General features: G+C 39.3%; 1 protein-coding gene across 2 annotated transcripts; it reads left to right on the forward strand.

The window, feature by feature from the left end:
• Nucleotides 1–351: 351 nt before the first annotated feature.
• irf4a (interferon regulatory factor 4a) lies at nucleotides 352–14,047 on the forward strand. Of its 2 annotated transcripts, XM_081373915.1 has the most exons (10): nucleotides 352–423; nucleotides 574–960; nucleotides 1,306–1,505; nucleotides 2,769–2,955; nucleotides 4,085–4,176; nucleotides 5,012–5,168; nucleotides 6,978–7,079; nucleotides 7,303–7,698; nucleotides 10,442–10,554; nucleotides 12,725–14,047. In XM_081373915.1, exons 3-10 carry the CDS (start codon nucleotides 1,308–1,310, stop codon nucleotides 12,863–12,865), a joined length of 1,386 nt encoding a protein of 461 aa, XP_081230041.1. In that variant the 5' UTR covers nucleotides 352–423; nucleotides 574–960; nucleotides 1,306–1,307; the 3' UTR covers nucleotides 12,866–14,047. The 2 variants fall into 2 exon arrangements, with proteins under 2 accessions (XP_081230041.1, XP_081230042.1); XM_081373916.1 differs by having other exon boundaries at nucleotides 368–960.
• Nucleotides 14,048–25,687: the final 11,640 nt, after the last annotated feature.

A 25,687-nucleotide genomic window follows, 5' to 3' on the forward strand; every position in this document is an offset into this window, starting at 1 on the left:
ACATTGACGCACACAAACACATACATACATATATACACTAAATTAAGTGTCAATTGTGTGTGCGTGTGTGTGTGTGTGTGCGTGTGCGTGTGTGTGTGTGAATATTAATAAGTATTATATAAAAAGCCATACATTCATTCATATATCTTACCCGTCTTTTAATAATTAAAATTTTGTGCTATAACAACTAAATTGGCAAATGTTCCTATTTATTTTCTATAATAACACATTGGCTGATGCATAATCATCCAGAACCTGCTAAAAATATATCTAAATATGCCACAGTTTAGAAGTAACATGTTATGCTATTGTTTAGCGAGCAGACAGCAGGTGGCGGCATTTTCAACACTCGCAACACGTTGATAGCAGATTTAAAATGACTTGATATGAAACGCTTGGTGAACTTCATATAGCCTACATATCGTATGTATGATTTGCTTCTATTATTTGGGGATTTAAAATGACCTCGAGCTGTGTACGACTCTGTGTCTTTCTATAAGTGTTTTGAAAAGTCACAATTACTTTGCCTTTAGTCTATATTAGTCTCTTTTGACGGGACACACTCTCTCTCAGATAACAGGTCTTGTTCCGTGACTGCGACGACTGTGAATTTCCTCAAAGAAACCTTCATAAACAAACATCAAACACCAGGATAATTCTGATGACGAGTGCTGGGAGATTTTCTGGCATATTTTATCGAAATAATTTTTGTTCCATCGTGTGTGTGTATATCTGTGTGTCTCGGACGAGGGATTTCCCGTATGTTGGATGTTTATTGCGGTTGTGTCGTGTTTCTCTGAAGTCTTCAACTCTTAATGGTGCTGAGGGAGAAACACGCTTCCACGTAACGCTCCACCCCTCTCCACCTAGTGCACTTTACATTATTTAAACACCTTCCTCTGACATGACTTGAGAAGTGTCGGCTGTGAAAGTGAAGTCAAGCTGTCTGCATTCACTAAGGTAAGACTTGTTGAGCCTTGATCAGCCTAAATGAGCTGAATGCGACTTGATTTAAAAAAAACAATTATAAAAATGTAGCCTGTGTATTTATTATGCATATGCTTCACACTTATTCTTATATATATATATATATATATATAGGCTACATACACACACACACACATGCATATGTGTAGCCTATTGATTTGCATGAAGCTTCATTATAGCCTACAACAGGGTCTGGTGGTTTCACCTGAACGCCTGCATTAGAGTAGTTATTATTTTGTTCGTTATTAAGGAATATGCATGCATGAACTCATCTGAAACACTCTTCTGCTCACTGCATGTGCACCTGCTCCCGGACAGACATGAACTTAGATGGGGACTGCAGCATGTCAGTCAGTTGTGGGAATGGCAAACTTAGACAGTGGCTCATCGATCAGATTGACAGCGGGGAGTATCCCGGCTTGGTTTGGGAAAATGACGAGAAAAGTATTTTCAGGATTCCCTGGAAACACGCGGGGAAGCAGGACTACAATCGCGATGAGGACGCGGCGCTCTTCAAGGTGATTGATGATGAAGATGATGAGGATGTCACTGTAAAAAATATATATTATCAATAAGTTATGACAACATATGTTTTGCATTGCTTTAACTCAAATTAAATTAAGATGAGTAATTTTCAACTTAAGTTATACAAGATTCAACTCATTTTAGCCGAATTTAAGCTGTAATGACTTAAACATCCATGTTGATTGTACTTAAAAATTGAAGGCAGCTTTATTCAGTTTTAGACCTTATTCAAGTCTGAGTAGTTATCAAACCAAGTTGTCTCTTAAACTCACCTTTTTTCCAAGCAAGACAATACCGACAGAAGTTGGTTAGCTTCTAAATGATACGCAACAATAGATCTAGTGTTGAAAATGAAGAGAGAAGTGGTTGCAAACATTAGATAATGCCTATAGTTAATGTGATGGGACACTTGTGTGAACATGAGAAGAACTGAGTTCATACGTCCACTAAAAACACCTTCTAATCCAAAGTCAACATGCAAAAAAATTCTGAAGAAAAGTGCTGTTTGTTCTGAGAAAAATGCATTTGTTTGCAGCCACATGGTTTGATATTTTGTTATCTGATGTGATGCAACCATGCACCTCTAAGTGGCTTCAGTGTCCACATACGTTCTGGGGCAACTGTATAATGTATAGGCATTATTATAATAGTAAATACATAAAGGCACAGTTTTGACAGTGTCTGTAATAAATTTTATTTTAGACTGTTTTTATTTTATTTTACTTTTTAAAAAAAAAAACATATTCAGTCCAACTTTAATCCAAGGTCACATAGTTACACATTACTACATGTACTTGCTATAGTAATAACAGTAAATTATGCATAATTACAAGTAACTATAACTATAGTACATGTAGTTAATCAATATTACTCAGTACTTATGTAAGTACGTCAGCTTAAAATAAAGTGTGACCTTCATATTTTGTTGGATGATTTATGTCAGTCAGAGAAGATGCTTTAGTTTTGCACTGAGCTGAAAAAGCCCATTGAATGGCTGGATTGGCACAGTGTTTTTTTAGAAACAACAGCATTGACAGTATTAATCAAATATACTAAGTATACTGTATTTTATTAATTTCCTTATTATATTATTATCATTAATAAGAATCGTAATGACTATCCATTCTGGCATTCATCGTCTCTGATATACATTATATATGGGGTTCCTATCTGTTCATAATTGGTAGATGTGAGCATTAAAGTTCTCCTCCTTCATGGCTTTTTCTCATCTCATCTTATCTTCATGGTTGTTGTAGGCTTGGGCTCTGTTCAAAGGCAAATACAGGGAAGGCTTGGACAAACCAGACCCTCCAACATGGAAGACGAGACTCCGCTGTGCCCTGAACAAAAGCAATGACTTCGATGAACTGGTGGAGCGAAGCCAGTTAGACATATCTGATCCTTACAAGGTCTACAGGATAATACCAGAAGGAGCAAAGAGAGGTAATTTCCATACTTGGATGCTTGGTTTCCTCTTGTTTCAAGAATAGAAGGTCTTTTATTACCAATTTATTGGTTGCCTTCTAATGCACTTTTTGGTAATAGGAAGTCACCTATTTAAAGGGTGCAGTTTTTAGTCTTGGTTTGATGCATTGAAACTCACCAGCTCTTTCTGAAAAGTAAGCACAATTTTGAGCAGAGCTAATTTGCCACACGGATGCTCTGCATTCACATTCAATATTGCTTCTTGCCTTCAGTATGTGTAGCAGGAAGCTAAGAGGAAGCCGCTACATGTGCTAAAATCCCTCAAGCTTTTTATAGAGAGCTTCGGTTACCAAGTGCACTGCGCTAAGCAACAAAATCACCCCTCAGACCTTGCATAACTCAAGCTTGTGCTTTTGAGAGGTTGGGTCAAGACCATGAAGACATCTGGTTGGACCCTGAAATGTCTAAGTATTTTGTGCAAGAACAAGAATTTCATAAAAGGTGATAAAAAATAGATTCACACCTAGTTGCTATTCTTAGAGCTTGTGAACTACCTGTGAAGTAGAGGCAAGATTTGAGCTGGAAGAGAACATGCATCTTTAAGTAAATGCTTAAGTAGATATACACATTTAAAATGTACAGATCAATTTCCAGAAAAGCTTCTGTTTAAATGAGAAACACATCAACACAGGAAGGAATTCTGCATTTGTGGTAATTCGTAACTATTTTACATCTTGGCGAATTGGTTCAAATTCATACAAAATCGCTAACTTATAAAATTGTTTTCTCATGAGATCGGGTTGGCTGTTTAACAGCTTTCCGAAATCAATGCATGCTTTCTGGTCGAGCAAACCAAAATAAAACACAACATGAAATTGAAGTTGTGATAGTAGGACAGGGCTTGATTTTGTCCGTGGGGAATTGATTGGACGGTTGTGGTTTGCTATTGGCTGATCTCATGTGAGTGACAGGTTGCCCCACCCTCATCATCAGAGAAGAGAAGAGGGGGGGAAGTTATTCTTATTGAAGATCACAATGAGAGATAAAGAAAAAATAACGTGCAGGTTTTGCAGCTTGAGATTGATAAACATTGTTGTGCAGTTATTCTCTGCGAAGGGTATGAATAGCTGTTATTTTTGCATTTTAGGCTCTAAGGCCAGTAGTATGGAGGACAACACGGCACACGTGACTCCTATTAGTTATCCCATGCATTCTCCTTATCCACCTCTACAGCCTCAGGTAAGATGCCATGATGTCACACTTTTCTCAAATTATTAATATCCATGGCAGACGTCTCATGTGAAGAGATATTTCCTATCGTATTCAGTGTCCTATTAGCATTGCATCTACATCAACTACATGTACATCTACTTATTTTTTCCTAGCAGAAGCTTTCCAAGTGAAACAGTTATTTTAGTATCATTGAGATACTCCCAGCCAGCACAGCCATTTGGGCCCCACATGGCTGTGCTGGCTGGGCTGTTATAGTTTTCATGTTAATATTTAAAATTAGCTCTTTTTTATTGTTTTAGTTACAATTTTTGTAATTTCTTTTGTAAGTTTTGTTATTTTTAATATTATGTTTTTATAATAAGTCCATTTTTATATCAGTAGTTTTAGTTAAATTGGTGCACCAATTTTTTTTTTTTTTTTTTAATGGTTTTAGTTTTAGCTCTAGTTTTGTTTTACTATTATAAGTCTGAAGTGAAAGTGCACAATCAACCCTGCTGAAAAGACCAGCTGGTTCAAGGCTGTGTTTCTCAAAAGAATCGTGAGCTACTGTAAGTTGATCATAGAGACGCCATTGGTGGCAATGATTCTACGATATACTTAGGCTTACGATGCTTTTGGGAAATGCAGCCCAGACTGGTTATTGCTGGTGAACCAGCATAGCCATATGAAACATGACTGGTAAAGCTGGTTGTCCAAGTAAATCTCATTAAGAACTCTTATAGCCATTCCTGCGCACTGGCATCCCTTGCTGGGTACCAGTATCCAAAACTAAACCTATGCTGGTGACCATGTTGTTTTTCTAGTAGTCTAGTGATAAAGACCTCCCCATTGTCTCCTGCAGATCCCAGGATATATGCTCCCCCAGGAGAGGCGTGATTGGAGGGAATATAGTGCAGACCAGCCTCATGCCCAGACGCCTCACGCGGAGTTACCGTACGGCCAGTGTCCGTATCCCTCGACTCGCTCCTTATCCTGGCATGCATCGCCCTGTGACAACGGTAACGGCTTCCAGCTTCTACAATACTACAAAATGAGTTGACGACATCAAAGGGATAGTTCACCGAAAATGAAAATTCTGTCATTCACTCTCCCTCATGTCGTTCCAAACCCATAAGACTATCGTTCATCTTCGGAACACAAATGAATATATTTTTGATGAAATCTTAGAGCTCTCTGACCCTCCATTGACAGTCTACGCAACTACCACTTTGATGATTCAAAAAGTTAATAAAGATATTGTGAAAGTAATACATATGAATTAAGTGGTTTAGTCCAAAATTCTCAGAACATTTTCATCAACTTACACATCAGTTGTGGAAAACGGAAGCTCAAGCATGTTTGCTTGACGTGTGAGAACCAGGTTCACTCACACGTTTGATCTTCCGCAAGAACCCGTTAAGTTCGTTCTCGCGCGTTAGTTGACCTGTTTAAGTTCGCTGATCAATGTTTATATGTGAATAAAAGCCTAAATTAAATCTGTTCATCATATAAAGTGACAGAGTCTCTTCAGAAAATTTGGACTAAATCGTTCAATTCATATGGATTAGTTTACGATCTCTTTATGAACTTTTTGAAGCGTCAAAGTGGTAGTTGCGTAGACTGTCAATGGCGGGACAGAAATCTCTCGTATTTCATCAAAAATGTCTTCATTTGTGTTTTGAAGATGAACGAAAGTCTTACAGGTTTGGAACGACATGAGGAAGAGTAATTAATGATTAGTGAACTTATTCTTGGTGCTTGAAGCTCTCTCTTGTTCGCTTGTTCCTGTAACTTTAAAAAGAAAGAGGAAATCCATATTTATGATACACTGTGTCTGTATTAAAGGTTATTTATTAATGTCTCTTCTCACTCTGCCAAACGGCAAACTCAAGGTGTACCAATAAATTTGCATCACAGACGGTCTTCTGACTGTCTGCAACTCATTTTGTATTGGGAGTCTTGGTCTTGAGGACTCTCAAGATGACGCAAACAGTGCCTTGATCAAATCTCAAAATGTAGAGTCTTTGTCCAGATCTGGCTTTTATCGTTATTTGTTTCAGGGATAATTGTACTAAAGTTGATAATTGTAATCACCATTACAGAATTTACAAGAACTGCATGGTCCTGAAATGCTACTTAACCTCCATTAAAAAAAAGGCTCTAAATTTTAAAATGAAGGATGGCTGGTCCTTGGACTGACAAGTCTTGATCTGGGCTTCTGGTTTAGGCCTTGGTCTAGTCTTCATCTGTGCTTAGCAAGTTCAGTCGTGGTCTGGGTCTGCTCTCCATCCCGACTCTGATTGTTGAAGGCTTACAATGAGAGAGAGTGGAAAGCTAAACATCCCAGATAACAGGGAATGTTCTTCGAATTTTGGCAAATATTCTATCAAAGTTATGAACAAACATTGGTCCGGTAAAGTTAATAGAATGTTTGGTTAGAGTGATCTGGTCTTTAATAATGTTCTCAAAATGCAAGGACAAAAAAACTTTATGTACGTTGTTTATGGAATGTTACATTTGGGGCGGTCGTTTATGGTTTTTTTTTTTTTATGTTTTTTTTTAAAGTAATGTTCCCATAATGTTTGCAAAATGATGAAATAGAATGCTTAACGTTTGCATAACCAAAACATTCAAAACAGACCTTTCAGAAATAACGTTTTCATAATGGGAACTTTAGAAAAAGGTTCTTATGTTTGTTAGCTGTGTTATTTTATATAATTAACGTTTTAGGCACTTTTGGCATCACAATGTATAATTATTTTTGATGGTGCTCTGATTAGTGTCAGCTGTGGTAAATTCAGCTATTTTAATGCTGGTACACTTTCCAGGATACCAGATATCTGGCTCCTTCTACACCTACTCACCGACAGAAACCCATCCAGTGGCAATGGACCCCAGTATGAGATCCGCTGAAGCCATGGCCATTTCAGGTAAATGAACATGACTCACACACACACACACAGGGAGCATTATATGATGTTATTATAGGATTATATGCGATAAAAAGGTTGGGACTTTGTATTGGGCCAATAAGCAACCACCTAGAAACCACATAAAACACTTAAATTGTGCATTGCAGCAAGTTTTGCTTAAAAAAGTAAAACCAGTCACCATGACTAAACTTTAAACCATTCTATGTTCTGTCCTCCGTAGACTGTCGCCTGCACGTCTCGCTGTACTATCGGGAGTCACTTGTGAAGGAAGTGACCACCAGCAGCCCTGAAGGTTGTCGAATCTCGTCCTCCTCATCCCCGGGATCCCCTTCGTCCCCTTCTTCTCCTTGCCCAGAGGAAAGGCTCTATGGTGGGGCAGAGCCCGTGCTCTTTCCCTTCCCATACCCTCAGTCCCAGCGGCGCGGGGCCGAGAAGCTGCCCAACATATTGGAGCGTGGCGTCCTGCTGTGGCTGGCGCCGGACGGGCTGTACGCCAAGCGCCTGTGCCAAGGCAGAGTGTATTGGGAAGGTCCACTGGCACCGTATGCAGACAAGCCAAACAAGCTGGAGAAAGAGCAGACCTGCAAGCTGATGGACACGCAGCAGTTCCTGTCAGGTTAGAGGAGATTTCACTCTTCACTGCTACATTACTAGAGAAGTGCTTGGTTCTGACTTGAGTTCATGGTGTATTTTGAAGATCTCAGGCCGGTGGGGTTTTGTGTGTAGTCCAAGAATCAGTCCAGTTTGACTAAAGTCCCTTTAATTAAGATGCAGCTTGATTAGATCTTTTTGAACACAATTATATGCTGTTAGATAAGTATTTGTGTGATTGTTTGGGTTGACGATGTGGCGCACATGCTTCCATGCATATCTAATTTATGCAACGTGCAGAACGGATTTCTGTGTAATTCGTTCACAAAACCATTCTTACACAAGCTATCACATTCAGTTTAATGCAACCATTTAAGGAATCACTACTGTGTGGATGATTCACAATGAATAAAATGTTGGCACACAAGGGGAACAATTTTTTATTTTAAGAACTGTACACTGAAAGGTTCTTTGTGGAATCCAAAATGGTTCTTCTATGGCATCACTACAAAAGAAACAACCTTTATAGTGTTATATTGAACCTTTTTGGGATAAAGAGCTCTTTAAGGCCGTGTTTGCACTAGTGCATTTCCGTTTTAAAACGCAAAACTTTTGCTACGGTTATGCCTGGCGTCCACACTACTCTACTTTTCGACTTTTGGAAACGCTGCAGACCCTGTTTTAGTTTGAAAACTCCGGGGTTGTGTTTCAGTGTAGACGGACCAAAATGGAGACTTATGAAAACGAAAGCATGGCCGTCCATTTCCCACATTCGGATCATTGTGTATCCTTCCCTGATTTGTCAAGCCCCTGTCATATGATCATTACGCTACCGCAACATGACAATAACAGAGCAGCTTCGACGACCATGGAAACAATAACATGGAGACGGAACTGCAAGCTTTGCTGATTTTGTTGTCCTTTTTAGCAGCCATTGTGCAGTTAAACTCTGCATTTAATAATCCTGCAGCTGCCTACATGCGCAGACTCTAGAGGCTAGCTATTATTAGAGCAATCGGCAACTGCTTGCACTTGTTCAGTGTGCATTAATGCTCATGTGACATGCGTTTTCGGTCATGTAGTGTGGATGGAGATCTTTTCTGAAATGCAGTGAAAACACCAGTATAGACGAGGATTGTTTTCATTTTAAAACGTCATGTTAAAATGGAAAAAGTGTAGACGGGGCCTAAAATTGAGTCAAGATCCCCTTTTGACCTTTTTTTCTAAGAATGTTGCAATGCAATAGATCAAGGGTGTCCAATCGTGCTCCTGTAGGCCCACTGTCCTGCAGAGTTCAGAGTAATTTAAACACTCCTGAACCATCTAATCAAGGTCTTGCTAGGCAGACTGGGGCTAAGTTGGGGCTAAACTCTGCAGGACCTCCAGAAACGAGTTTGGTTCCTTTAAGAACCTTTTCACAGTGTGGAGAATATTCTAATAATATGAAGAACCTTTTTCCAGTAAAAAGAACCTTTTGTTCAGTGAAGAGGTTATTCACGGAACCATCAATGCCAATAAAGAACCTTTATTTTTAAGAGTGTATGGGAAACAGTGCAACGTAAATAATCTTTATCGGATGGCACTCCTTTCAGAGATGTTTGCCTATCTGTAGATATGCTGAAGAAGTGTTTTGATGTGTGAGCATCTTTTAGCCCATATTCTTTTGTCATATCAGGGGAAAGGCCTGTCATTTAACTTGTGGCAGCTAAGCGGTGTGTTCATTAACCTTTGTGTGCTCTGCCACATGTGATGATTAGGTCTGCCTCTAATGTCACACTTTTCACTCTGTGCTTGACACTGTGGGATTTTCCACCGAGTGCTCCTGACCATCACACACATTCATTCGGACTCCATCAGCACCTGCTAAAGTTCATTTGCATTTCAGCTTTCTACTAGTCATCAGTTTATGTGAACATGGGGGTCTAGTGTTCACAATATTGCTCATCAGGAGTTTTTTAATCTTTGATGGGAAGAGTAATGACTGTAAAGATGTCAAATGGCATTAAAATTACCCTTCAGTAATTTCAAAAACTTTTGTACCACTTCATATTTTGCAAGGCATATAAAATGTTATTGTTTCTTAAATTACATTTTAAGCATTACAATTTTAATCAATTTGAAATCTTTTCAATCTGTCAGTTCTATTATCAAAATCATATTAAACACATTCCACCCCATCACAATTGTTATTGCTGGATTAATAAAAGGCAAAAAAAATCTCATTCTCATTACTGCAATTTGAAAAATTATTTAAATGAAAAAAGTTTGCATCATGGTTGTTGCACTGCCTTTTATTTATGCAAAAATGAACGCTGACTTTTTTTAATGTAAAAACAATTAGTAAATAGTAAATTTCACAATTATTACAAGGAAATGGTGAGTAACACATTGATTCAGTTTTTAAATAGTATTTTATTGTTGAACATACTCCAATAATGTTTGTTTTATTTATACAACTTTTTTTTTTACAGTGTATTATAGTAATATATAATGAGGATAACCTACCATTGATAAATAATTACAATAGTCAAAACATGCATTTCGGTAATGATAATTTAGTGGGGAAATTTTCACATATTTTTTTTTTCAAATGCAAAATAAGACAATAATCTCAATGATCCAAAATGGCTTCATGTTCTTCATGATAAATATTTTTTTCTTTTGATAGTGGGATGAGCTTTTTTGTTTGAAATTCACCCTTAAATATGTGAAATTCGACTTTATTATCTGTTTACTGATGATGTGATCTGTTGTTCTTCTCAATACAGAATTGCAGGGTTTCATTCACCACGGCCGCCCCATGCCGCGCTCTCAGGTGGTGCTGTGCTTTGGAGACGAGTTCCCGGACCCCCAGCGGCAGAGCAAAATGATCACAGCTCAGGTAAAACCAGCGACCTCCATACTGATCCTAGCCAGTCCGCAGCTTGATGTACCATGATTCATCACAGACAGCAACATAGTGTCTACCCAGATCCGGCCCACATCTGAAACACGTGGAATCCACATGTACCAGATGTGGACTGGATCTGGGCCGACACTATGTTGCGGTCTGGGATTTTAGATGTGTTAGTGTGAACACAGTAGATGCATATTCTACGAACACTGTATTCAGATGTGTTATAAATATCTAGTTCATTCATGAAACTCTTGAGGGTACAGGCTGGTCCTTTGAATTAAATCTGCAAGCACATCATTACCTTAGATTGGCCTCTGCTGATCCTGCAGCCAATGAGATTGCTTGCTCAACATTTAAATAGACTGGTTCAGTGTTTGCTGTGAGCTGGTCCTGCGGCGCTTTATCACAGTTCCTCTGAACCCCTCTACCTCCCCCAGCTCCACCTGCCTAGATCTGCTACGGGATTTATGTATGCGTATTTATGCAGCAGCATCATATCTTACATGCGCACAGTCTTTGTATCTATTAATAATCAACAGCACAGTTGATCTAGTCTGCCAAGACCAAATACATTAACATTGCCATGCTAAAACTATTACAAGAAATAATCATAATTCACCAACAGTGAGGAATACCTAGATGTGATGTTTAGAATGAAGTGTCAGCATCATCTTGGTAACTGTAGAGAACAAAATTGCTTTATGATGCATAAGATTTACAGGACGTCTCAATTTGATGAGAAGGAAGATCTGCAATAGAGTGCAACTTTAGAATGCAACTTCATATATATATATATATATATATATATATATATATATATATATATATATATATATATATATAATCATGTTTAACAGCAGAATTTGTGGTGAAAACTGCATTAGCCATGATGCTGTATAGAAAATTCCATCAATCAGAGAGTCATGACAAGCAAACCGGCCAAAAGAGCTCTTATCGCAATACTTCAGGGGATTGTTGTTCTTTACCTCACTAAAGCCAATTCACACCAAGAGCGATAACAATAAAGATAACTATAATGATATCTGTATTAGTGTTCACATCAGTGGACGATAACAATCTGTTTATCCTAAGGCCCCGATCACACCTAACGCATTTTTCAGGTTCGAAAACGCTAACACTGCAGTTTTGTCGTTTTTATGTTGCTAGGCAACCACTGAAACAGCTGTCCTGTCAGTCAAGTAAACGTCAAATCAGCCTTTTATTAACTTTATTTACTTTCTGTTAACATTGTGGTAGTTACGGTTCGTGAAGTCGTTAAGCTCCTGGTAACCCGCGAGAGCACCACAAGTTTATCCTCCATCATCGCACACTCCGGGTGTTCAAGCAACTGTAGTTTTGTCACTAAAACGGAAGGCCCACCTCTCCATTCATCCGATTGTACAGTGGGAAAAAACATGATGACGTCGGGCGCTTTTTCCGCTCAGAGTTGCTTTTTTTTTCAAATGCAAAAACGCGAGGCGCGCGGGCCACATAAACAGCGCGCAGAACGCTCACTGCCATAGGAAACCAATTGAAAAAAGGCATCTCTCACTGCAAAAAAACGCATCAGGTGTGATCAGAAGTGCGCACTGCAGTTTTGTCGTTTCCAACTATATTTTTCTGCGACGTTACGGTTATTCTGTCATGACAACTCTTGGGAGATTGGTATGGTAATAGAGATTGGCATGGTAATGGATATGGCAATGTTAATGTATTTCTTGACGTAATAGATCTGCTACCAAGACTTTCTACTGCCAACTCATTCACAGACATTGTGTAAGACATGCTTGCACATGTAGCATACATGAAATAACCTCCGTAGCAGATCTATACAGGTGGAGCTGGGGAAGTTGGAGGGTTTCTGAAAGCTCACTGCATAATGCTACAAGCAACACACCAGTATTTGAATGTTGGCCCGCAGCTCATTGGCCTCTGATGCAACAGCAACCAATCAGCTGCGCTATGTAGATAATGATGTGATCTCTACCGAATGAGATAAAGACCTATCAGCCTGCGCCATCTAGAGTTTCATGCCAGAACTAAGAATAGTTGTGGTGTGAAATCTGCTATTCTTTCCATCTGGTGTAGACAGAGTGTCACTCCAAACCAACGTGTCTGATGAGATCTGTTGAACATGTCTTGTCTTGTTTCACAGGTGGAGCCCATGTTTGCCAGGCAGCTCCTGTATTTTGCAGGCCAGACCAACGGTCACTACTTGCGCGGATACGAGCTTCAGAGTCAAGGTGCTTTACCTGTAGAAGAGTATCAGAGGAGCATCCAACACTTGCAAGAGTAACCCTCACATAAAAGAGCTCATGTTTCCGTAGCCTGCCAAATGGAGGATCATTAACATGGTAATGAAGACTTGAAATCGTATTGCAATTGCCTGACCAAGTACCCACTTTCACATCCCCAAAGCTACCATGCGCATCTAAACAGCTCTTCGGACACAATGAACATATTGTAATTTTCATGATGATCGAAGTTGCTGGTAAATTATGTCTCAATATACCGTGCGGTCCAAAAGTCTGAGAACACATGGAAAATATGAGATTCTTGGTTAGATTTCTCATGTTCAAAATATGATCATCAGGTTTTGTTCATGATGGCTGTCATGAAAGCGAAAACAACAAAATGCTTTAAGACAAGTTCAACTTTTCACTCAACTCATCGTGCTTTAGTAGTGAAACATGTTATATTAAATTAGAAAAGATGAAGCAGGTTGTAGTGGACTCAAGACTTTTGGACCCCACTGGACTTCTAAATATTTCATGTGGACATTTCAGAAAGAAGTTTACCAAAAGTAACAACTACAAATGTAACTATTTTTCTCTCAAAATATAGTAAGAATTGTTTGTTAGTGGGTCAAATATTTTTGATAAATTGCTGTATATTTGCAAAGATTTTCTTTTTCCAGTCTGTATTACACTGCTTTCCTAACACAATTCTCTATTTCTCTCATTGTTTTTAACTCGGCAACATGTGAGTATTTATATAGCATGCATGTAGGTATCTAAATGCAAAGCCGAATGTACTGTATAGGTGTATAGATATCTTGAATGTAATCAAAGTAATTATTTCTCTGAATGGCATCTGACAAGAAGTTATATAATGCTAAATACTAAGAAACAGTTTGTGGTTGAGTGTGTGTGTGTGTGTGTGTGATTGTTATCTGCCTTCGAGTAAAGATCTAAGTTTCTAAGATCTGCTTCTCCCCAGTGTGTATGTGTGTGTGTGTGTGTGTGAGAGAGAAAGAGAGAGTGTGTGTGTCGCACGAGAGCAGGTAACTGCCCACAAAACTGTGATGATGTCAGATGTGTGAATGAAAGAGGCATGAAGAGAAAAACCTTTTAAATTTTCTTGTTTCCAGCTTTATCTGTTTTTATTGTCTTTTTGTTGTTGTTTTGTCTATTTGATTTCAAATCTGGATGTTTTTTTTTTAAGTCAAATAAAGATATTTTTCTTATTATCCTCCTGTATATTGTTTGCTTCTTCTTGGCGTCAAAAATTTTGCAGAATGTAGAATTTTTGTTTTTCACATTCACGGTTATCTATGAGCTCGCTAATAAGAATAAATCTTATTCTGAATAAATTCTTAATCTGGGTATTTGGGTATTTAGCCCAAACTGAAAAGTATTCAAAGGGAATTTTTAAGGGCGATTTAAGGGAATACAAAAATAGGAAAGGTCTTACTGTATTTGTGAAGAAATCAATTTAAACTATTTGCAAATAATATTTTATTTTAAAGTGCTCACATTCACTCTTGTATGTTTACACGACAATGATGTAGTAAACGCAGAAAAGTATTTCTGAAAAAATACTGAAAACGCTGTATTATCAATGCCAGGCCAGTAGTTGGCGATGTCACTTTGTAAAGAAACACTTTGCGCCTATAGACTGAAAGTTTGCGTTTTCAGGTCCACAAAACGGCGTTGTCGTGTAAATGAACAGACAAAATGCATACAAAGTTTTTCCGTTTTTCGTTTGTTGAAAAACGTTGCAAAACGTTTCTCGCGTTGTCACATTCACATGAATGATAGCAAATTTATTATTCAAAAAGGGTGAAATTAGATTTTAAAAAGTCGAGTAATCTGCATTAGGACTAGGCAATAAACAATATTGCATCGAGATTGCAAACAAATTTACGCTGATAACGACGATAAGCTCTGGAGATTTTTACTCAATATGGATTACTCTACACAATAAACATTGGACGTCAGATAGATCATGTCTATATTGGGTCCATCGGTCCATGACCAATTCTGGACATTTATTCGACGTCCAAACTAGGTCCACTATTTCAACATATTTCACTATATCAGCATTTGACCTTTGAACTTTGAACTGGGTCATTTTTTTTGGATGTCATTTGGACGTCTATGAAAGGTGCAGGAAATTTACATGATTCAATGTAATATTTTTTTATTTACAAATATCAGCATTGTTGTTATTAACATGATTACAGAGGTGTAATGCTGTAGCTCAAACAGTAGAGCGTTGGCGCTTTCAACACCAAGATCATGGGTTTGATTCCCAAGGAAAGCAAGAACTGATAGGAATGTAAATGTGTAATGCAATATAAGTCACTTTAGATAAAAGCGTCTGCCAAATGCATAATTGTAAATGTAAATACATGGTGCAGAAAACATGTCCTCCGCCCTTTTGAAACATGGGACTACAGTTAAAGAAGTTGTATAAAGACGTCTAAAATAAATTTGATGTTGAAAAGATGTCCACAAACAACCACATTTGGACTACAAATAACCCTTACACGGAGGTCCCATCGACGTCAACATTAGACGTGCAGTAGACGTCGAAAAAAGACGTCGTCTGGCGTCCCTTCAGTGGACCGAAATTGGACGTCCAAAAATTACATAGAAAAGATGTCACTCAGACGTCACATTGCACAGTGGGATAACAGCTAATAAGTGATTTCTGCGTGTCTCTGTCTCTGAACAGCGCGGTTTTATCTGATACACAAACTCGCACACGTGAATCTCACAGTGTTTTCAGCATCTGCCATCTCCTTATATGAGGACATTAACACATGAACTTTATCCCCAGAGCTGCTTTGAGAGTCACTTCACAAGCTTCATTTGAGAAAAACTACTGTCAAATACACACTGAAACTGAAACTAAAACTGAAAGATCTTCACGACAAACCGTCACAATAAAAGTTTGGTTTAACTTCAAGAAATTATGACAGAAAGATTATTTTTTCATTTGCGCTTTCAACAGGGTTTCCATGTTTAGCTGCTACACTTATAACGCGTTCATTTATTTTCATGGGCATTGTTTTCATTAGCTATTATGTTAATGTGTGCGGTTGATTTCAGTGGGGGAAACATGTCACTACAAGTCACACACTTCAATCTCGTTCTGTCATATGTTCATTCATATGTACAAATATATGCATAAATGCCGATGCAGCAGCTTGATTTCCTCACTCAGAAGCACATGTATGGTTTTATTGTCTATTTCTTCTATTAACCTGTGTAAGTGTGCAGAGTGAAAAGTTGCTTTACCAATGTATAGCAATAGTCTCTTTCAACTGTTGCACAACTGTGCTCCAAACTAAAAACCTGAGCGGCTGGGATTTAACTATCTGGAAAGATGTTTGTGTGGGGGACGGCTCTGCACTTTTCTTATGTCTTGTCTCCTGCTTTGTCGGGGGGTTAATTCATGTATGTTACATGTGCAACAGATAGAACCCATTATAATGACTGACGCTGTCTACACTGGATGCAGTATACAGATGCGCGTTCAGTTTCTGATGTACTCCACGCGCTTGATTCTCTCCACAACAGGACTAATGGAAGAGTATTTCCATTTCCAAGACTATGTTTTTTTTACTGACAATTAATAAATAATCGTTTTTCCACATATATATTTGTTTTTGTGCAAAAACTTTATTAACATTATAAGTGAACCTCAAGGTATAAAATATATTAAAATAAATTTTAAAAATCCATGTTATGACCGCTTTAAAGGCAAAAGTGTAATTTCTTATGGAAGCTTGTTTCTGGCATGGGATTGTTTTTTTTTTTTTTTTTAAATAGCAAGTTTATATCTCACTATTCTGACTTTGTATCTCGCAATTGTGACTTTTTCCCAGAATTGTGAGATGAAAACTTGCAATTGCGACTTATAAAATCTGAATTGTGACGAAAAAAGTTGCAATTACCTTCATAGGCCCCGCCCCCAAACTCATGCTATTGGCTGAGTCAGTGTTGTTATGGTCGAGGTGCTCAAACACATAGGGCAATGTTTATAGCACCATACAAGTGTCACCTGCTTAATTTCATGGACGATATTCAGTTCCTGACACAAAAAGCTGTATTAAAAAATGCGGTTACACTTGAATACATGCTGTACATTCAAAGACAAAAACCAGTTGCCTAATGTGAATGCAACATAATGTGTAAAGTTGCAACAAAGTTTTCACATAATTTTATGCATGAAATTGTAAACCATGAACTGATTTTGTGTCTGAAATTAATTCATTTTGTGGATATAATGGTGAATGTACAGCAGCGCAAAATATTCATTCTGTAAATGTGATATTTATGTTATCCACAAAAGGGGATCACAAAATGCATTTTTTCATAACCCAACTTTATTATTTCAGTTGAGAAAATGTGACTGGCATTTGTATTTCTGTGTGTAAAATGCATTAAAGCGTAGCATTTTGTCATGAAATACAGCATTTCGTGTCACAAAATGAATTTTCCTCCACAAAATTAGGCAGGTCACACTTGGCGCCCCATGCAAAACCATATTTGTACGGTTGTGTGTTGATATGAACTGTAGTGCTGCCGTCTGTGTTTTCACACTACTAGTTGGCTTTTAGTTACGCTTGAGCGATAGCAGTCGCGAGCAGAGTGGTTTTAGGGGACAGTGTGAGCACTGAGAGAAAGACACAGGAAGCTTGATTCACAGGTGCACAGGAAGACTAGCCCACAAGAAAAACAATGAGACGAAGAGAAGCGGGTGGGGGGCTGGAGGGAGGAGGGAGGGGGCTGGAGGGAGGAGGGAGGAGGGAGGAGGGAGGAGGGAGGGCAACAGTTCAACCTGAAGGGGACTATTTCACTTTTTCAGATATCTGGATTATACACGAATAATCAAATTCATATTCACAATCCTGTTGTCTCAATTCACACCATTTTCTAATGTTTTCTGACATGGGCCATGTATTGTGAAATGTCAAACCATTCAAATTTAAAAGCCACAATATTTTTTTTTAACTTGAAACACAAATTGTCCCTATTTTCTTTCCTCATGCACTTTCAAAATCACAGTCAACACAGTCTCACCTCAGTTCGTAGCTATTTGTTTTGTGCATACTTGTATGAATTTGTACAACCTCATTTGTATGTCTTTGTTTAAAAAATAAGAAAAAAAATCTGCACATGAAAATTGGCCAAAAAGCTCACAAGATTTTACTGTCCAAAGGCCACAAATAAAGTGCAAAAGTGCGCAAAACGTTTTTTGGGTTTGACCCTTCATCAAATGCCATGGCATTTTTTTTGGATCTACGCACCGCAAGAAGTTTGTTCATTGATCTGTTTGGGACTAGTGCTTGGCGCTACGCCTTTTCGTTCTCTCTTTGTTTACGTTTTAGGCAAGAACTCAATACTTAAATTTTTTCACACTGTAAAAAATATTGTTGGCTTAATTAAAAAAAGTAAGTTAGCTGGTTGCCTTAAAATTTTGAGTTCAAAATTTTGAGAAATGAAAAAAATTAGTTAATACAATAAAGGAGATTGGTTTAATAAATAGAAACTGAAAATATTATGTTATCTGAGCCACATTAATGATCTAAGTTGATTTGGAAAAAAAAAAAAAAGAAGATGTGATAAAATCATGAAAATATTTTTTTACAGTCTACAAATCATACATTTTTATATGAAATATATGAAATTTTACTGAATTGCACTTAATAGCAATTAATCAGTGCAAATTATATAATATTTGTTCATTTCTGAAGTGATTTTCCTTTTCAGCTGACATCATCAAACCCCTCTTATTTCTCAAGAGATACTTTTTTTAAGATCAAAAATTCTTCATGGATAAATAATGAGAATAATTTAGAGAATGTATAGACTTTATATAGTATATATATATATATATATATATATATATATATATATATATATATTTTTTTTTTTATATAGTGTATATTTTTTATATAGTATATATATATATATATATATTTTTTTTTTTTTTTTTTTTTTTTTTCTCTGAACTGTATGTGTTTAAAGTGCTTAAATATTACACCTCTGGGAAGTTTAAATACCATTGAAAAGCGCAGTGAGGGAATCCTCATATAATATCTGCCTTTTTCTCTCTGTTAAGGTTGACTAAACTGAATGGTTGCACAACACGCTCGTGATCACTCTTCATGTCTGCAGCATCAACCCACAGCTCAGTAGAAATATTAATCAGGAAACAAAGCATTTTTACAGAAACTTTCTGAGCACTACACAATATTGATTGTATTTAAATATCTAAAAATACTTAAATGCTACTCTACCAAATGCTAATGCTACTGGGACATCCCCATATTGTAAAGATGCGTGCAGGCGTTATTGATGATAAGTCTTCCTACTCTCCCAATGTTTAACCTTTTGCATGCATGTCAATCCCAAGAGTCAAACATGCAAATGAGTGGTGACTGGTTTTTCAAATGAACAGGATTCTTATACGTTTTGTTCATCATGATAACACCTCGGCCACATGACTTCGACGTCATCATCACTAAGCTTCTGACAACTTTTTGAGTCTTTATTAAAAACATTTTCCCTGAAAGTTTGAATTATAATAGTAAGCAAGAGCACAATTCTAACCACAACAAGGCGAATGCAACTAGTGAGTAAATGAGATGATGTTTAAAAACAACCTATGTAGTCCCATTTAGCCACTTGTTAGCAACCGCCTTTTTCAAGACAAGTAAACCAGGCATTTAACCAAAAACCAAAGACTTCATGATGATGGAACCGGAAGTGGCCAACAAAAATATGTCATCCCTGCAGCACTCTATTATTGGGAGATACGAGGGTCTGTGGCTCTAACATTGGAGAAAACGTTACGGCTAACTTGCATCAAGTGTGCCATGATAACCAATCACAGGAGCCTTGACATCATTGAATTTCTGTCAGAATTGTGTGTCAGTCAGACAGTGGTTGTTTGTGGATACCATAGAAATGAATGAGAAGTGCCGTAAAACTGAATTCTGACGTGCAACTGTCTGTGACTTCCTGCTCTGTGCTTTTAAGCTCTCTGTTTCCTGTGTTTCATTGTCTGGTATCTCTTAATGTGACATTTTGTATGTATTTCTCCTGCGATCTCCTGAGGTTTTTTTTGTGGATTAAATAAACTGTTTATTTTGGACACTCTTTTCTCTACACTCACGCATAAATACCAGACCCTCATATTGAGTAGAAATGGACTTACCGGCAGTCCAGCTTCTCTGCTATGAGCAGAGAGATCAAAGACTTGGATCACACAAGGAAATTCCTAGACGTGGTGTGCCTCAACACCTTTCATGACCACTCACTGTATATTTTCTATCTCACCAGCCTAAACGAGCGGTCCAGGGCACGCCTACCCTTGTTTAGTTCTCAGGGGAATCTTGCAGCGTTTGTAGAGTGGGTACTGGTGAATAATGCATCTGCGTTCACCATCGGCCCAGTAGAGGACTTCGCAAGCCCCACTCCCGACCCAGAGCCCAGCCAGCCATCACCCTTCTGCATGGATACGATGCCAGAGCCCACACCTCTGGAGGTCTCTGGAGTTTCCTGTGCCCCTGCTGGTTCTATCCAGATCAAAGTCTCCTGTGCCCCTGCTGGTTCTGTCCAGATCGAAGTTTCCTGTGCCCCTACTGGTTCTGTCCAGCTCGAAGTCTCCTGTGCCCCTGCTGGTTCCGTCCAGATCGAAGTCTCCTGTGCCCCTGCTGGTTCTGTCCAGATTGAATTGTCCTGTTCCCCTGCTGGTTCTGTCCAGATCAAAGTCTCCTGTTCCCCTCCTGGTTTTGTCTAGATCGAAGTCTCCAGTTCCCCTCCTGGTTCCGTCCAGATTGAAGTCTCCTGTGACCCTGCTGGTTCCATCCAGATCTAAGTCTCCTGTGCCCCTGCTGGTTCTGTCCAGATCAAAGTGTCCTGTTCCCCTGCTGGTTCTGTCCAGATCAAAGTCTCCTGTTCCCCTCCTGGTTCTGTCCAGATCGAAGTCTCCTGTGCCCTTGCTGGTTCTATCCAGATCAAAGTCTTCTGTGCCCCTGCTGGTTCTATCCAGATCGAAGTCTCTGATGCCCCTGCTGGTACTATCCAGCTCAAAGTCTCCAGTTCCCCTGCTGGTCCCATCCAGCTCGAAGTCTCCTGTTCCCCCGCTGGTTCTATCCAACTCGAAGTCTCCTGTGCCCCTACTGGTTCTATCCAGATCGAAGTCTCCTGTGCCCCTGCTGGTTCCGTCCAGCTTGAAATCTCCTGTGCCCCTCCTGGTTCTGTCCAGAATGAAGTCTCCTGTGTCCCGCTGGTTCTATCCAGCTTGAAGTTTCCTTTGTCCCTCTGGGTTCCGTCCAGCTCAAAGTCTCCTGTGCCCCTCCTTTTTCTGTCCAGCTCAAAGTCTCCTGATCCCCTCCTGGTTCCGTCCTGCTCAAAGTCTCCTGTGCCTATCGTAGTTCTGTCCAGCTCAAAGTCTCATGTTCCCCTCGCTGGTTCTAACCAGCTCGAAGTCTCCTGTGCCCCCGCTGGTTCTATCCAGATCAAAGTCTCCTGTGCCCCTACTGGTTCTATCCAGATCGAAGTCTCCTGTGCCCCTGCTGGTTCCGTCCAGCTTGAAATCTCCTGTGCCCCCACTGGTTCTATCCAGGTCAAAGTCTCCTGTGCCCCTGCTGGTTCTATCCAGATTGAAGTCTCCTGTGCCCCTCCTGGTTCCGTCCAGAACGAAGTCTCCTGTGTCCCCGCTGGTTCTATCCAGCTTGAAGTCTCCCGTCCCCCTGCTGGTTCCATACAGCTCAAAGTTTCCTTTGTCCCTCTGGGTTCCGTCCAGCTCAAAGTCTCCTGTGCCCCTCCTTTTTCTGTCCAGCTCACTTCTCTCTCCTGCCTCCTATTCCAATGACATCCAGTTCTAGTTCCTCAGCCCCATCTCCGCTTGTTACCTTCAGCCCCTCCGCTTCTCCTCTAATGCCACTCTATGGTGTGGAATTGCCTCTTTACTTCCGGTCTTCAGCTCTGCCTAGTAAAGAGGATCCCCCGGCTCCACCACCAACCACTAATCCGGTTTCTTCACCTTGGCATGTCGACATGTCTGCTCCAACTTGGCTCCTCCTTCCCTCGGCTCCACCTGGGACCAACATCCTTATGGCTTCACCGGGCTGCCTTGTCCCTCCGGCTCAGCCTTGGTCAGACGTCACCCTGCCTGCACCATGGCTTTGGCTCCGTCTGGCTCTACCTTCCCTCCGGCTCCACTTCAGTTCTCAGTCCCACCAGCTACACCAGCTACACCTCAGTCCTCTGGCATCCTGGCTCCACCTCGGATGCTCATCACTGCGACTCCACCTAGGACTCCCGGATCCTGGATGTCGCCCAGTCACATCTGTTCTATGTCTTCGCCTGGGCTCCACATCTATCAGCTCCATCTTCTTTAATCGACACACGATACACGACGACGATAGCTGGTGTCGACTCCATAATGGGGCCATAGAGACAGAGTGCATTTAGGCCACGCCCACACCGGGGGGGGGGGGGGGGTGTGTGACAATCCAACAGTCTTAATTGAATTTGTATTGTGTGAAGCTGCCTCCTTGTCATTTCTAGCTTATAACAAAAATCAAAACAATGTCTAAAAGCTGCTATGTGACAAGGTGTACATCAAACAAGCTACAAAACCCAGAACTAAGTTTTTATAAGCTAACGAACCATAAAAGCCAGCCTTTGAGGAGACAAAAGTGGATACAGCCAACAAGACATAAAGCATCAACTGGAAGAATGAGTAAATTGTGGGATCCTGACACTCAGTATGCACTAAAAATACACTATGTGTGCAGTAAACATTTTATCACTGGTAAGTCAAATATCCAAATGTTAGTTTTATATATTAGATTTCTGTAAGCTAAGCTATCCCTGTCGCAGATTACTTTCCCCTCCAGTGGGCGTTAGTTACTCAGAATTATATGAAACGTTGCGCTCTGTTTTAATTGCATGTATCCACTTTTGTGTCCTTTAAATGCTTGTTTTTTGGGGTCGACATTATGACGCGTGTCGCTCTGTCTCTATGGTCCTGGCTGCAGTCTGGGTCCCCGTCTGGCTACTCCTGCTCCTGGCTCCTCCCACCTTCATTGCCAGCCTGGTCTTTCGCTCTCTTATTTCCCCTGGTTTCCGGCCCTCCCCAGTCCCTCGTCCTCAGAGCCCATACCCTCCCTCCTCAGTTGGTCAGTTATGGCACGATGATGTACCTTCTTTGTGCGCATCTCTACACCCATTCGTGACAAGGATTTTGTCAAAGTTTATTTATTAAATATAGATTCAAAGACATGGAGTTTTTAAATCCCAACCATTTATGAAATCTGGTTGCATCACGCACATAAGGAGAATCTTTACAGATTGTCTTCTCTCAAATCTCAAACATGCACACTCAACAAATTTTGAAAATCTTGTTGCATTATATACAATATGTTATTAAGATTAACATGCCAGAGATTTAACAGCCAATTTTAATATCGGTTAACAGTATGCTAGCTAACGTTAGCCTCAAGAGCTAAAATGTTTACCGTTGTTTGGCAACGGCATCAGCATGTTAATCTTATAGCACTAGCAGCTTTCTACACTCACCCGGTAGTTTCCTTAGTTTCAATAAGCTGCTTAAAGCCGTGCAATGCTGGACCAGATGAGCTTCTGCGCAAGTTTACCATGTCAGAAATACCAAATATATGGAGCTGCTTCTGAGATACAAACGTCATAATGTATAAAGATCATGCACTAAGTGTTTTGGGGTCATAACAGAATTGTGTAAAGAACTGAGTGAAAGTATTTACTAATCAATAATCTGCCTCATGTAATCATAATTTTTACTGCCTCTAGTGTTTATTTCAGCTGGAAACTGTAGTAAATTGTATATATAGGTATATTTTAAGGTGTTGTATTACAAATTTATAAAATGATACATCTAGGTTCCAATACAATAGTATATAAACTGAGAAAGTTCTGTACACTGTTTTACATTTTGAGGCATGATGAGATTCAAAGAAGACCCAGGTGTCTGACATTAACCTTTTGTCTGTATGCACCTCCTGAACAGTGTCATTGTCCCAAGTTAAGCTATGATAATGTGAAGGTATGGGTGATACTGTCAGGCTGATTGGATTAGCATCTATGCATTTGAATGAAACTGTTACGCTGATGAGATCAGGTAACGAGCTGACTCCTGTACTTCATTTATGTGCCATCTCTATGTAAATCCCTCCCCTTGAAAAGTATATAAACTACAATGTAAAGTCCCCCTAGTTAGACTTGATGACTGCAGCTACCGACAGCTCGTGTTCTGAATAAAGAATCCTGCTGAAGAAACAACCACGTCTCCTGGTCTTCGCTTCTGAGTTTCCAACAAAGGGTTTTGCGGGGCATGTTTTTCCAATGTGTTGACTAAACATGGCTTGTTCATATCAGGATGTAGTGAAATAGCTGACCAAAATATTGGTTTCCAAATTATGGTTTCTTCCTCAGACAGGTATGTTATAACAGATTATGACAGCTATATGTCAAGGAACATGTGACACCATCTGTACAGAAGGAGGATTTTGTGTGATCTTTAATACTCACTAACGGTAAAGCTTGTAAATGTGAAACTGCAAATCCGTGTTTGTTCTGGTGAACCTGATTTACCAGGTGTTTCACATCCACTTTCCCACAACCTCTTTCTGCATCTCCACAGAGACGCAATGCACCACAAACCTTCTTCCATTGGATGTCCTGATGACTCTTGTCATGTTATATTCAGCTTGTAAAAGGTTAAGGTGAGATCCTGTCTCTGAACAACAGAACAATACCTGTGTAGTGAGAGATACTGCCAGATCAACATCACAAAGGTTCAGTGCTACTGATGTGTGCATATCACTCATAGACTGTCTGTCTGCACACAGTCAGGGAAATAAATACATATGAATGTTGTTGATGTTGACAAAATTCAAGCATTAAAATAACTCAAAAGACAGGACAGCATTACAAGATGCCATGTTTTTAATTCGAACACATCATATTTCACCCCCAAAACAAACAATAATGTTTTGCGCAAAGTAAATCAAGACTATAGATTTTGCACTGGTTGATGACAATTTAGCTTCTTTTTTTTTTTTTGCATTTTCACGACAAGCTCAACCTGTATTGTTCTTGGAACATTATTTACATAGTTGTTAGAGTCTTTATTCATTTTTTCTTTGTTTATGTAATTATAGTTCATCTTTTTTTTTTTTTTTTTTTTGTGAAATATGACCTGGACATATTCCTGCCAGATTCCAGAATAAATTAAACTAAAATAGAGATAAAGATATGAGCATAAATGCTGCAGAATAGCAGTAATAGCGGTAAATAGCAGAAACGCCAGTCTTTTGCGGTCCATATTCAGAAGTATCTGTTTACTCAAAACACACTTCCCCAGACACAACAGAAACATGAAGCACTCATATGCCATCTTTAGAGCTTCTTACTGATTTACAGATTGGTGTGGGATACATAATGTCATGTATTCACACAAGTCATCCTAAAGTTCAGCCGTTTCTGTGCTGTTCGTTGTTCAGTGGCATCAAGAGGTCATTGGATGATGCCACAAGAGCAATGCATTGAGTTTCATTAAAAGTGCCAAACATTTTGAATTCATAGATTATGAAAAAAATAGTTAATATGGAATCAATCAAAAGTAATCAATTATGTCTACAAAATGTGGTTTGAAAACTCTTTGGAATGTTAAAATTGGCCTTAATAAGGGAGAAGTGACTTACCAGGTTTCACTTCATTCACCGAAACATTGTTAAGTGTGTTGACCGGCTCGCTCTCTCTCTCTCTCTCTCTCTCTCTCTCTCTCTCACACACACACACACACGCGTTGGGTTCTCATTTTTTATGGGGAC

The sequence above is a fragment of the Scardinius erythrophthalmus genome (assembly GCF_964197995.2).
Source record: "Scardinius erythrophthalmus genome assembly, chromosome: 9".
NCBI classification, from domain to species: Eukaryota; Metazoa; Chordata; class Actinopteri; order Cypriniformes; family Leuciscidae; genus Scardinius; species Scardinius erythrophthalmus.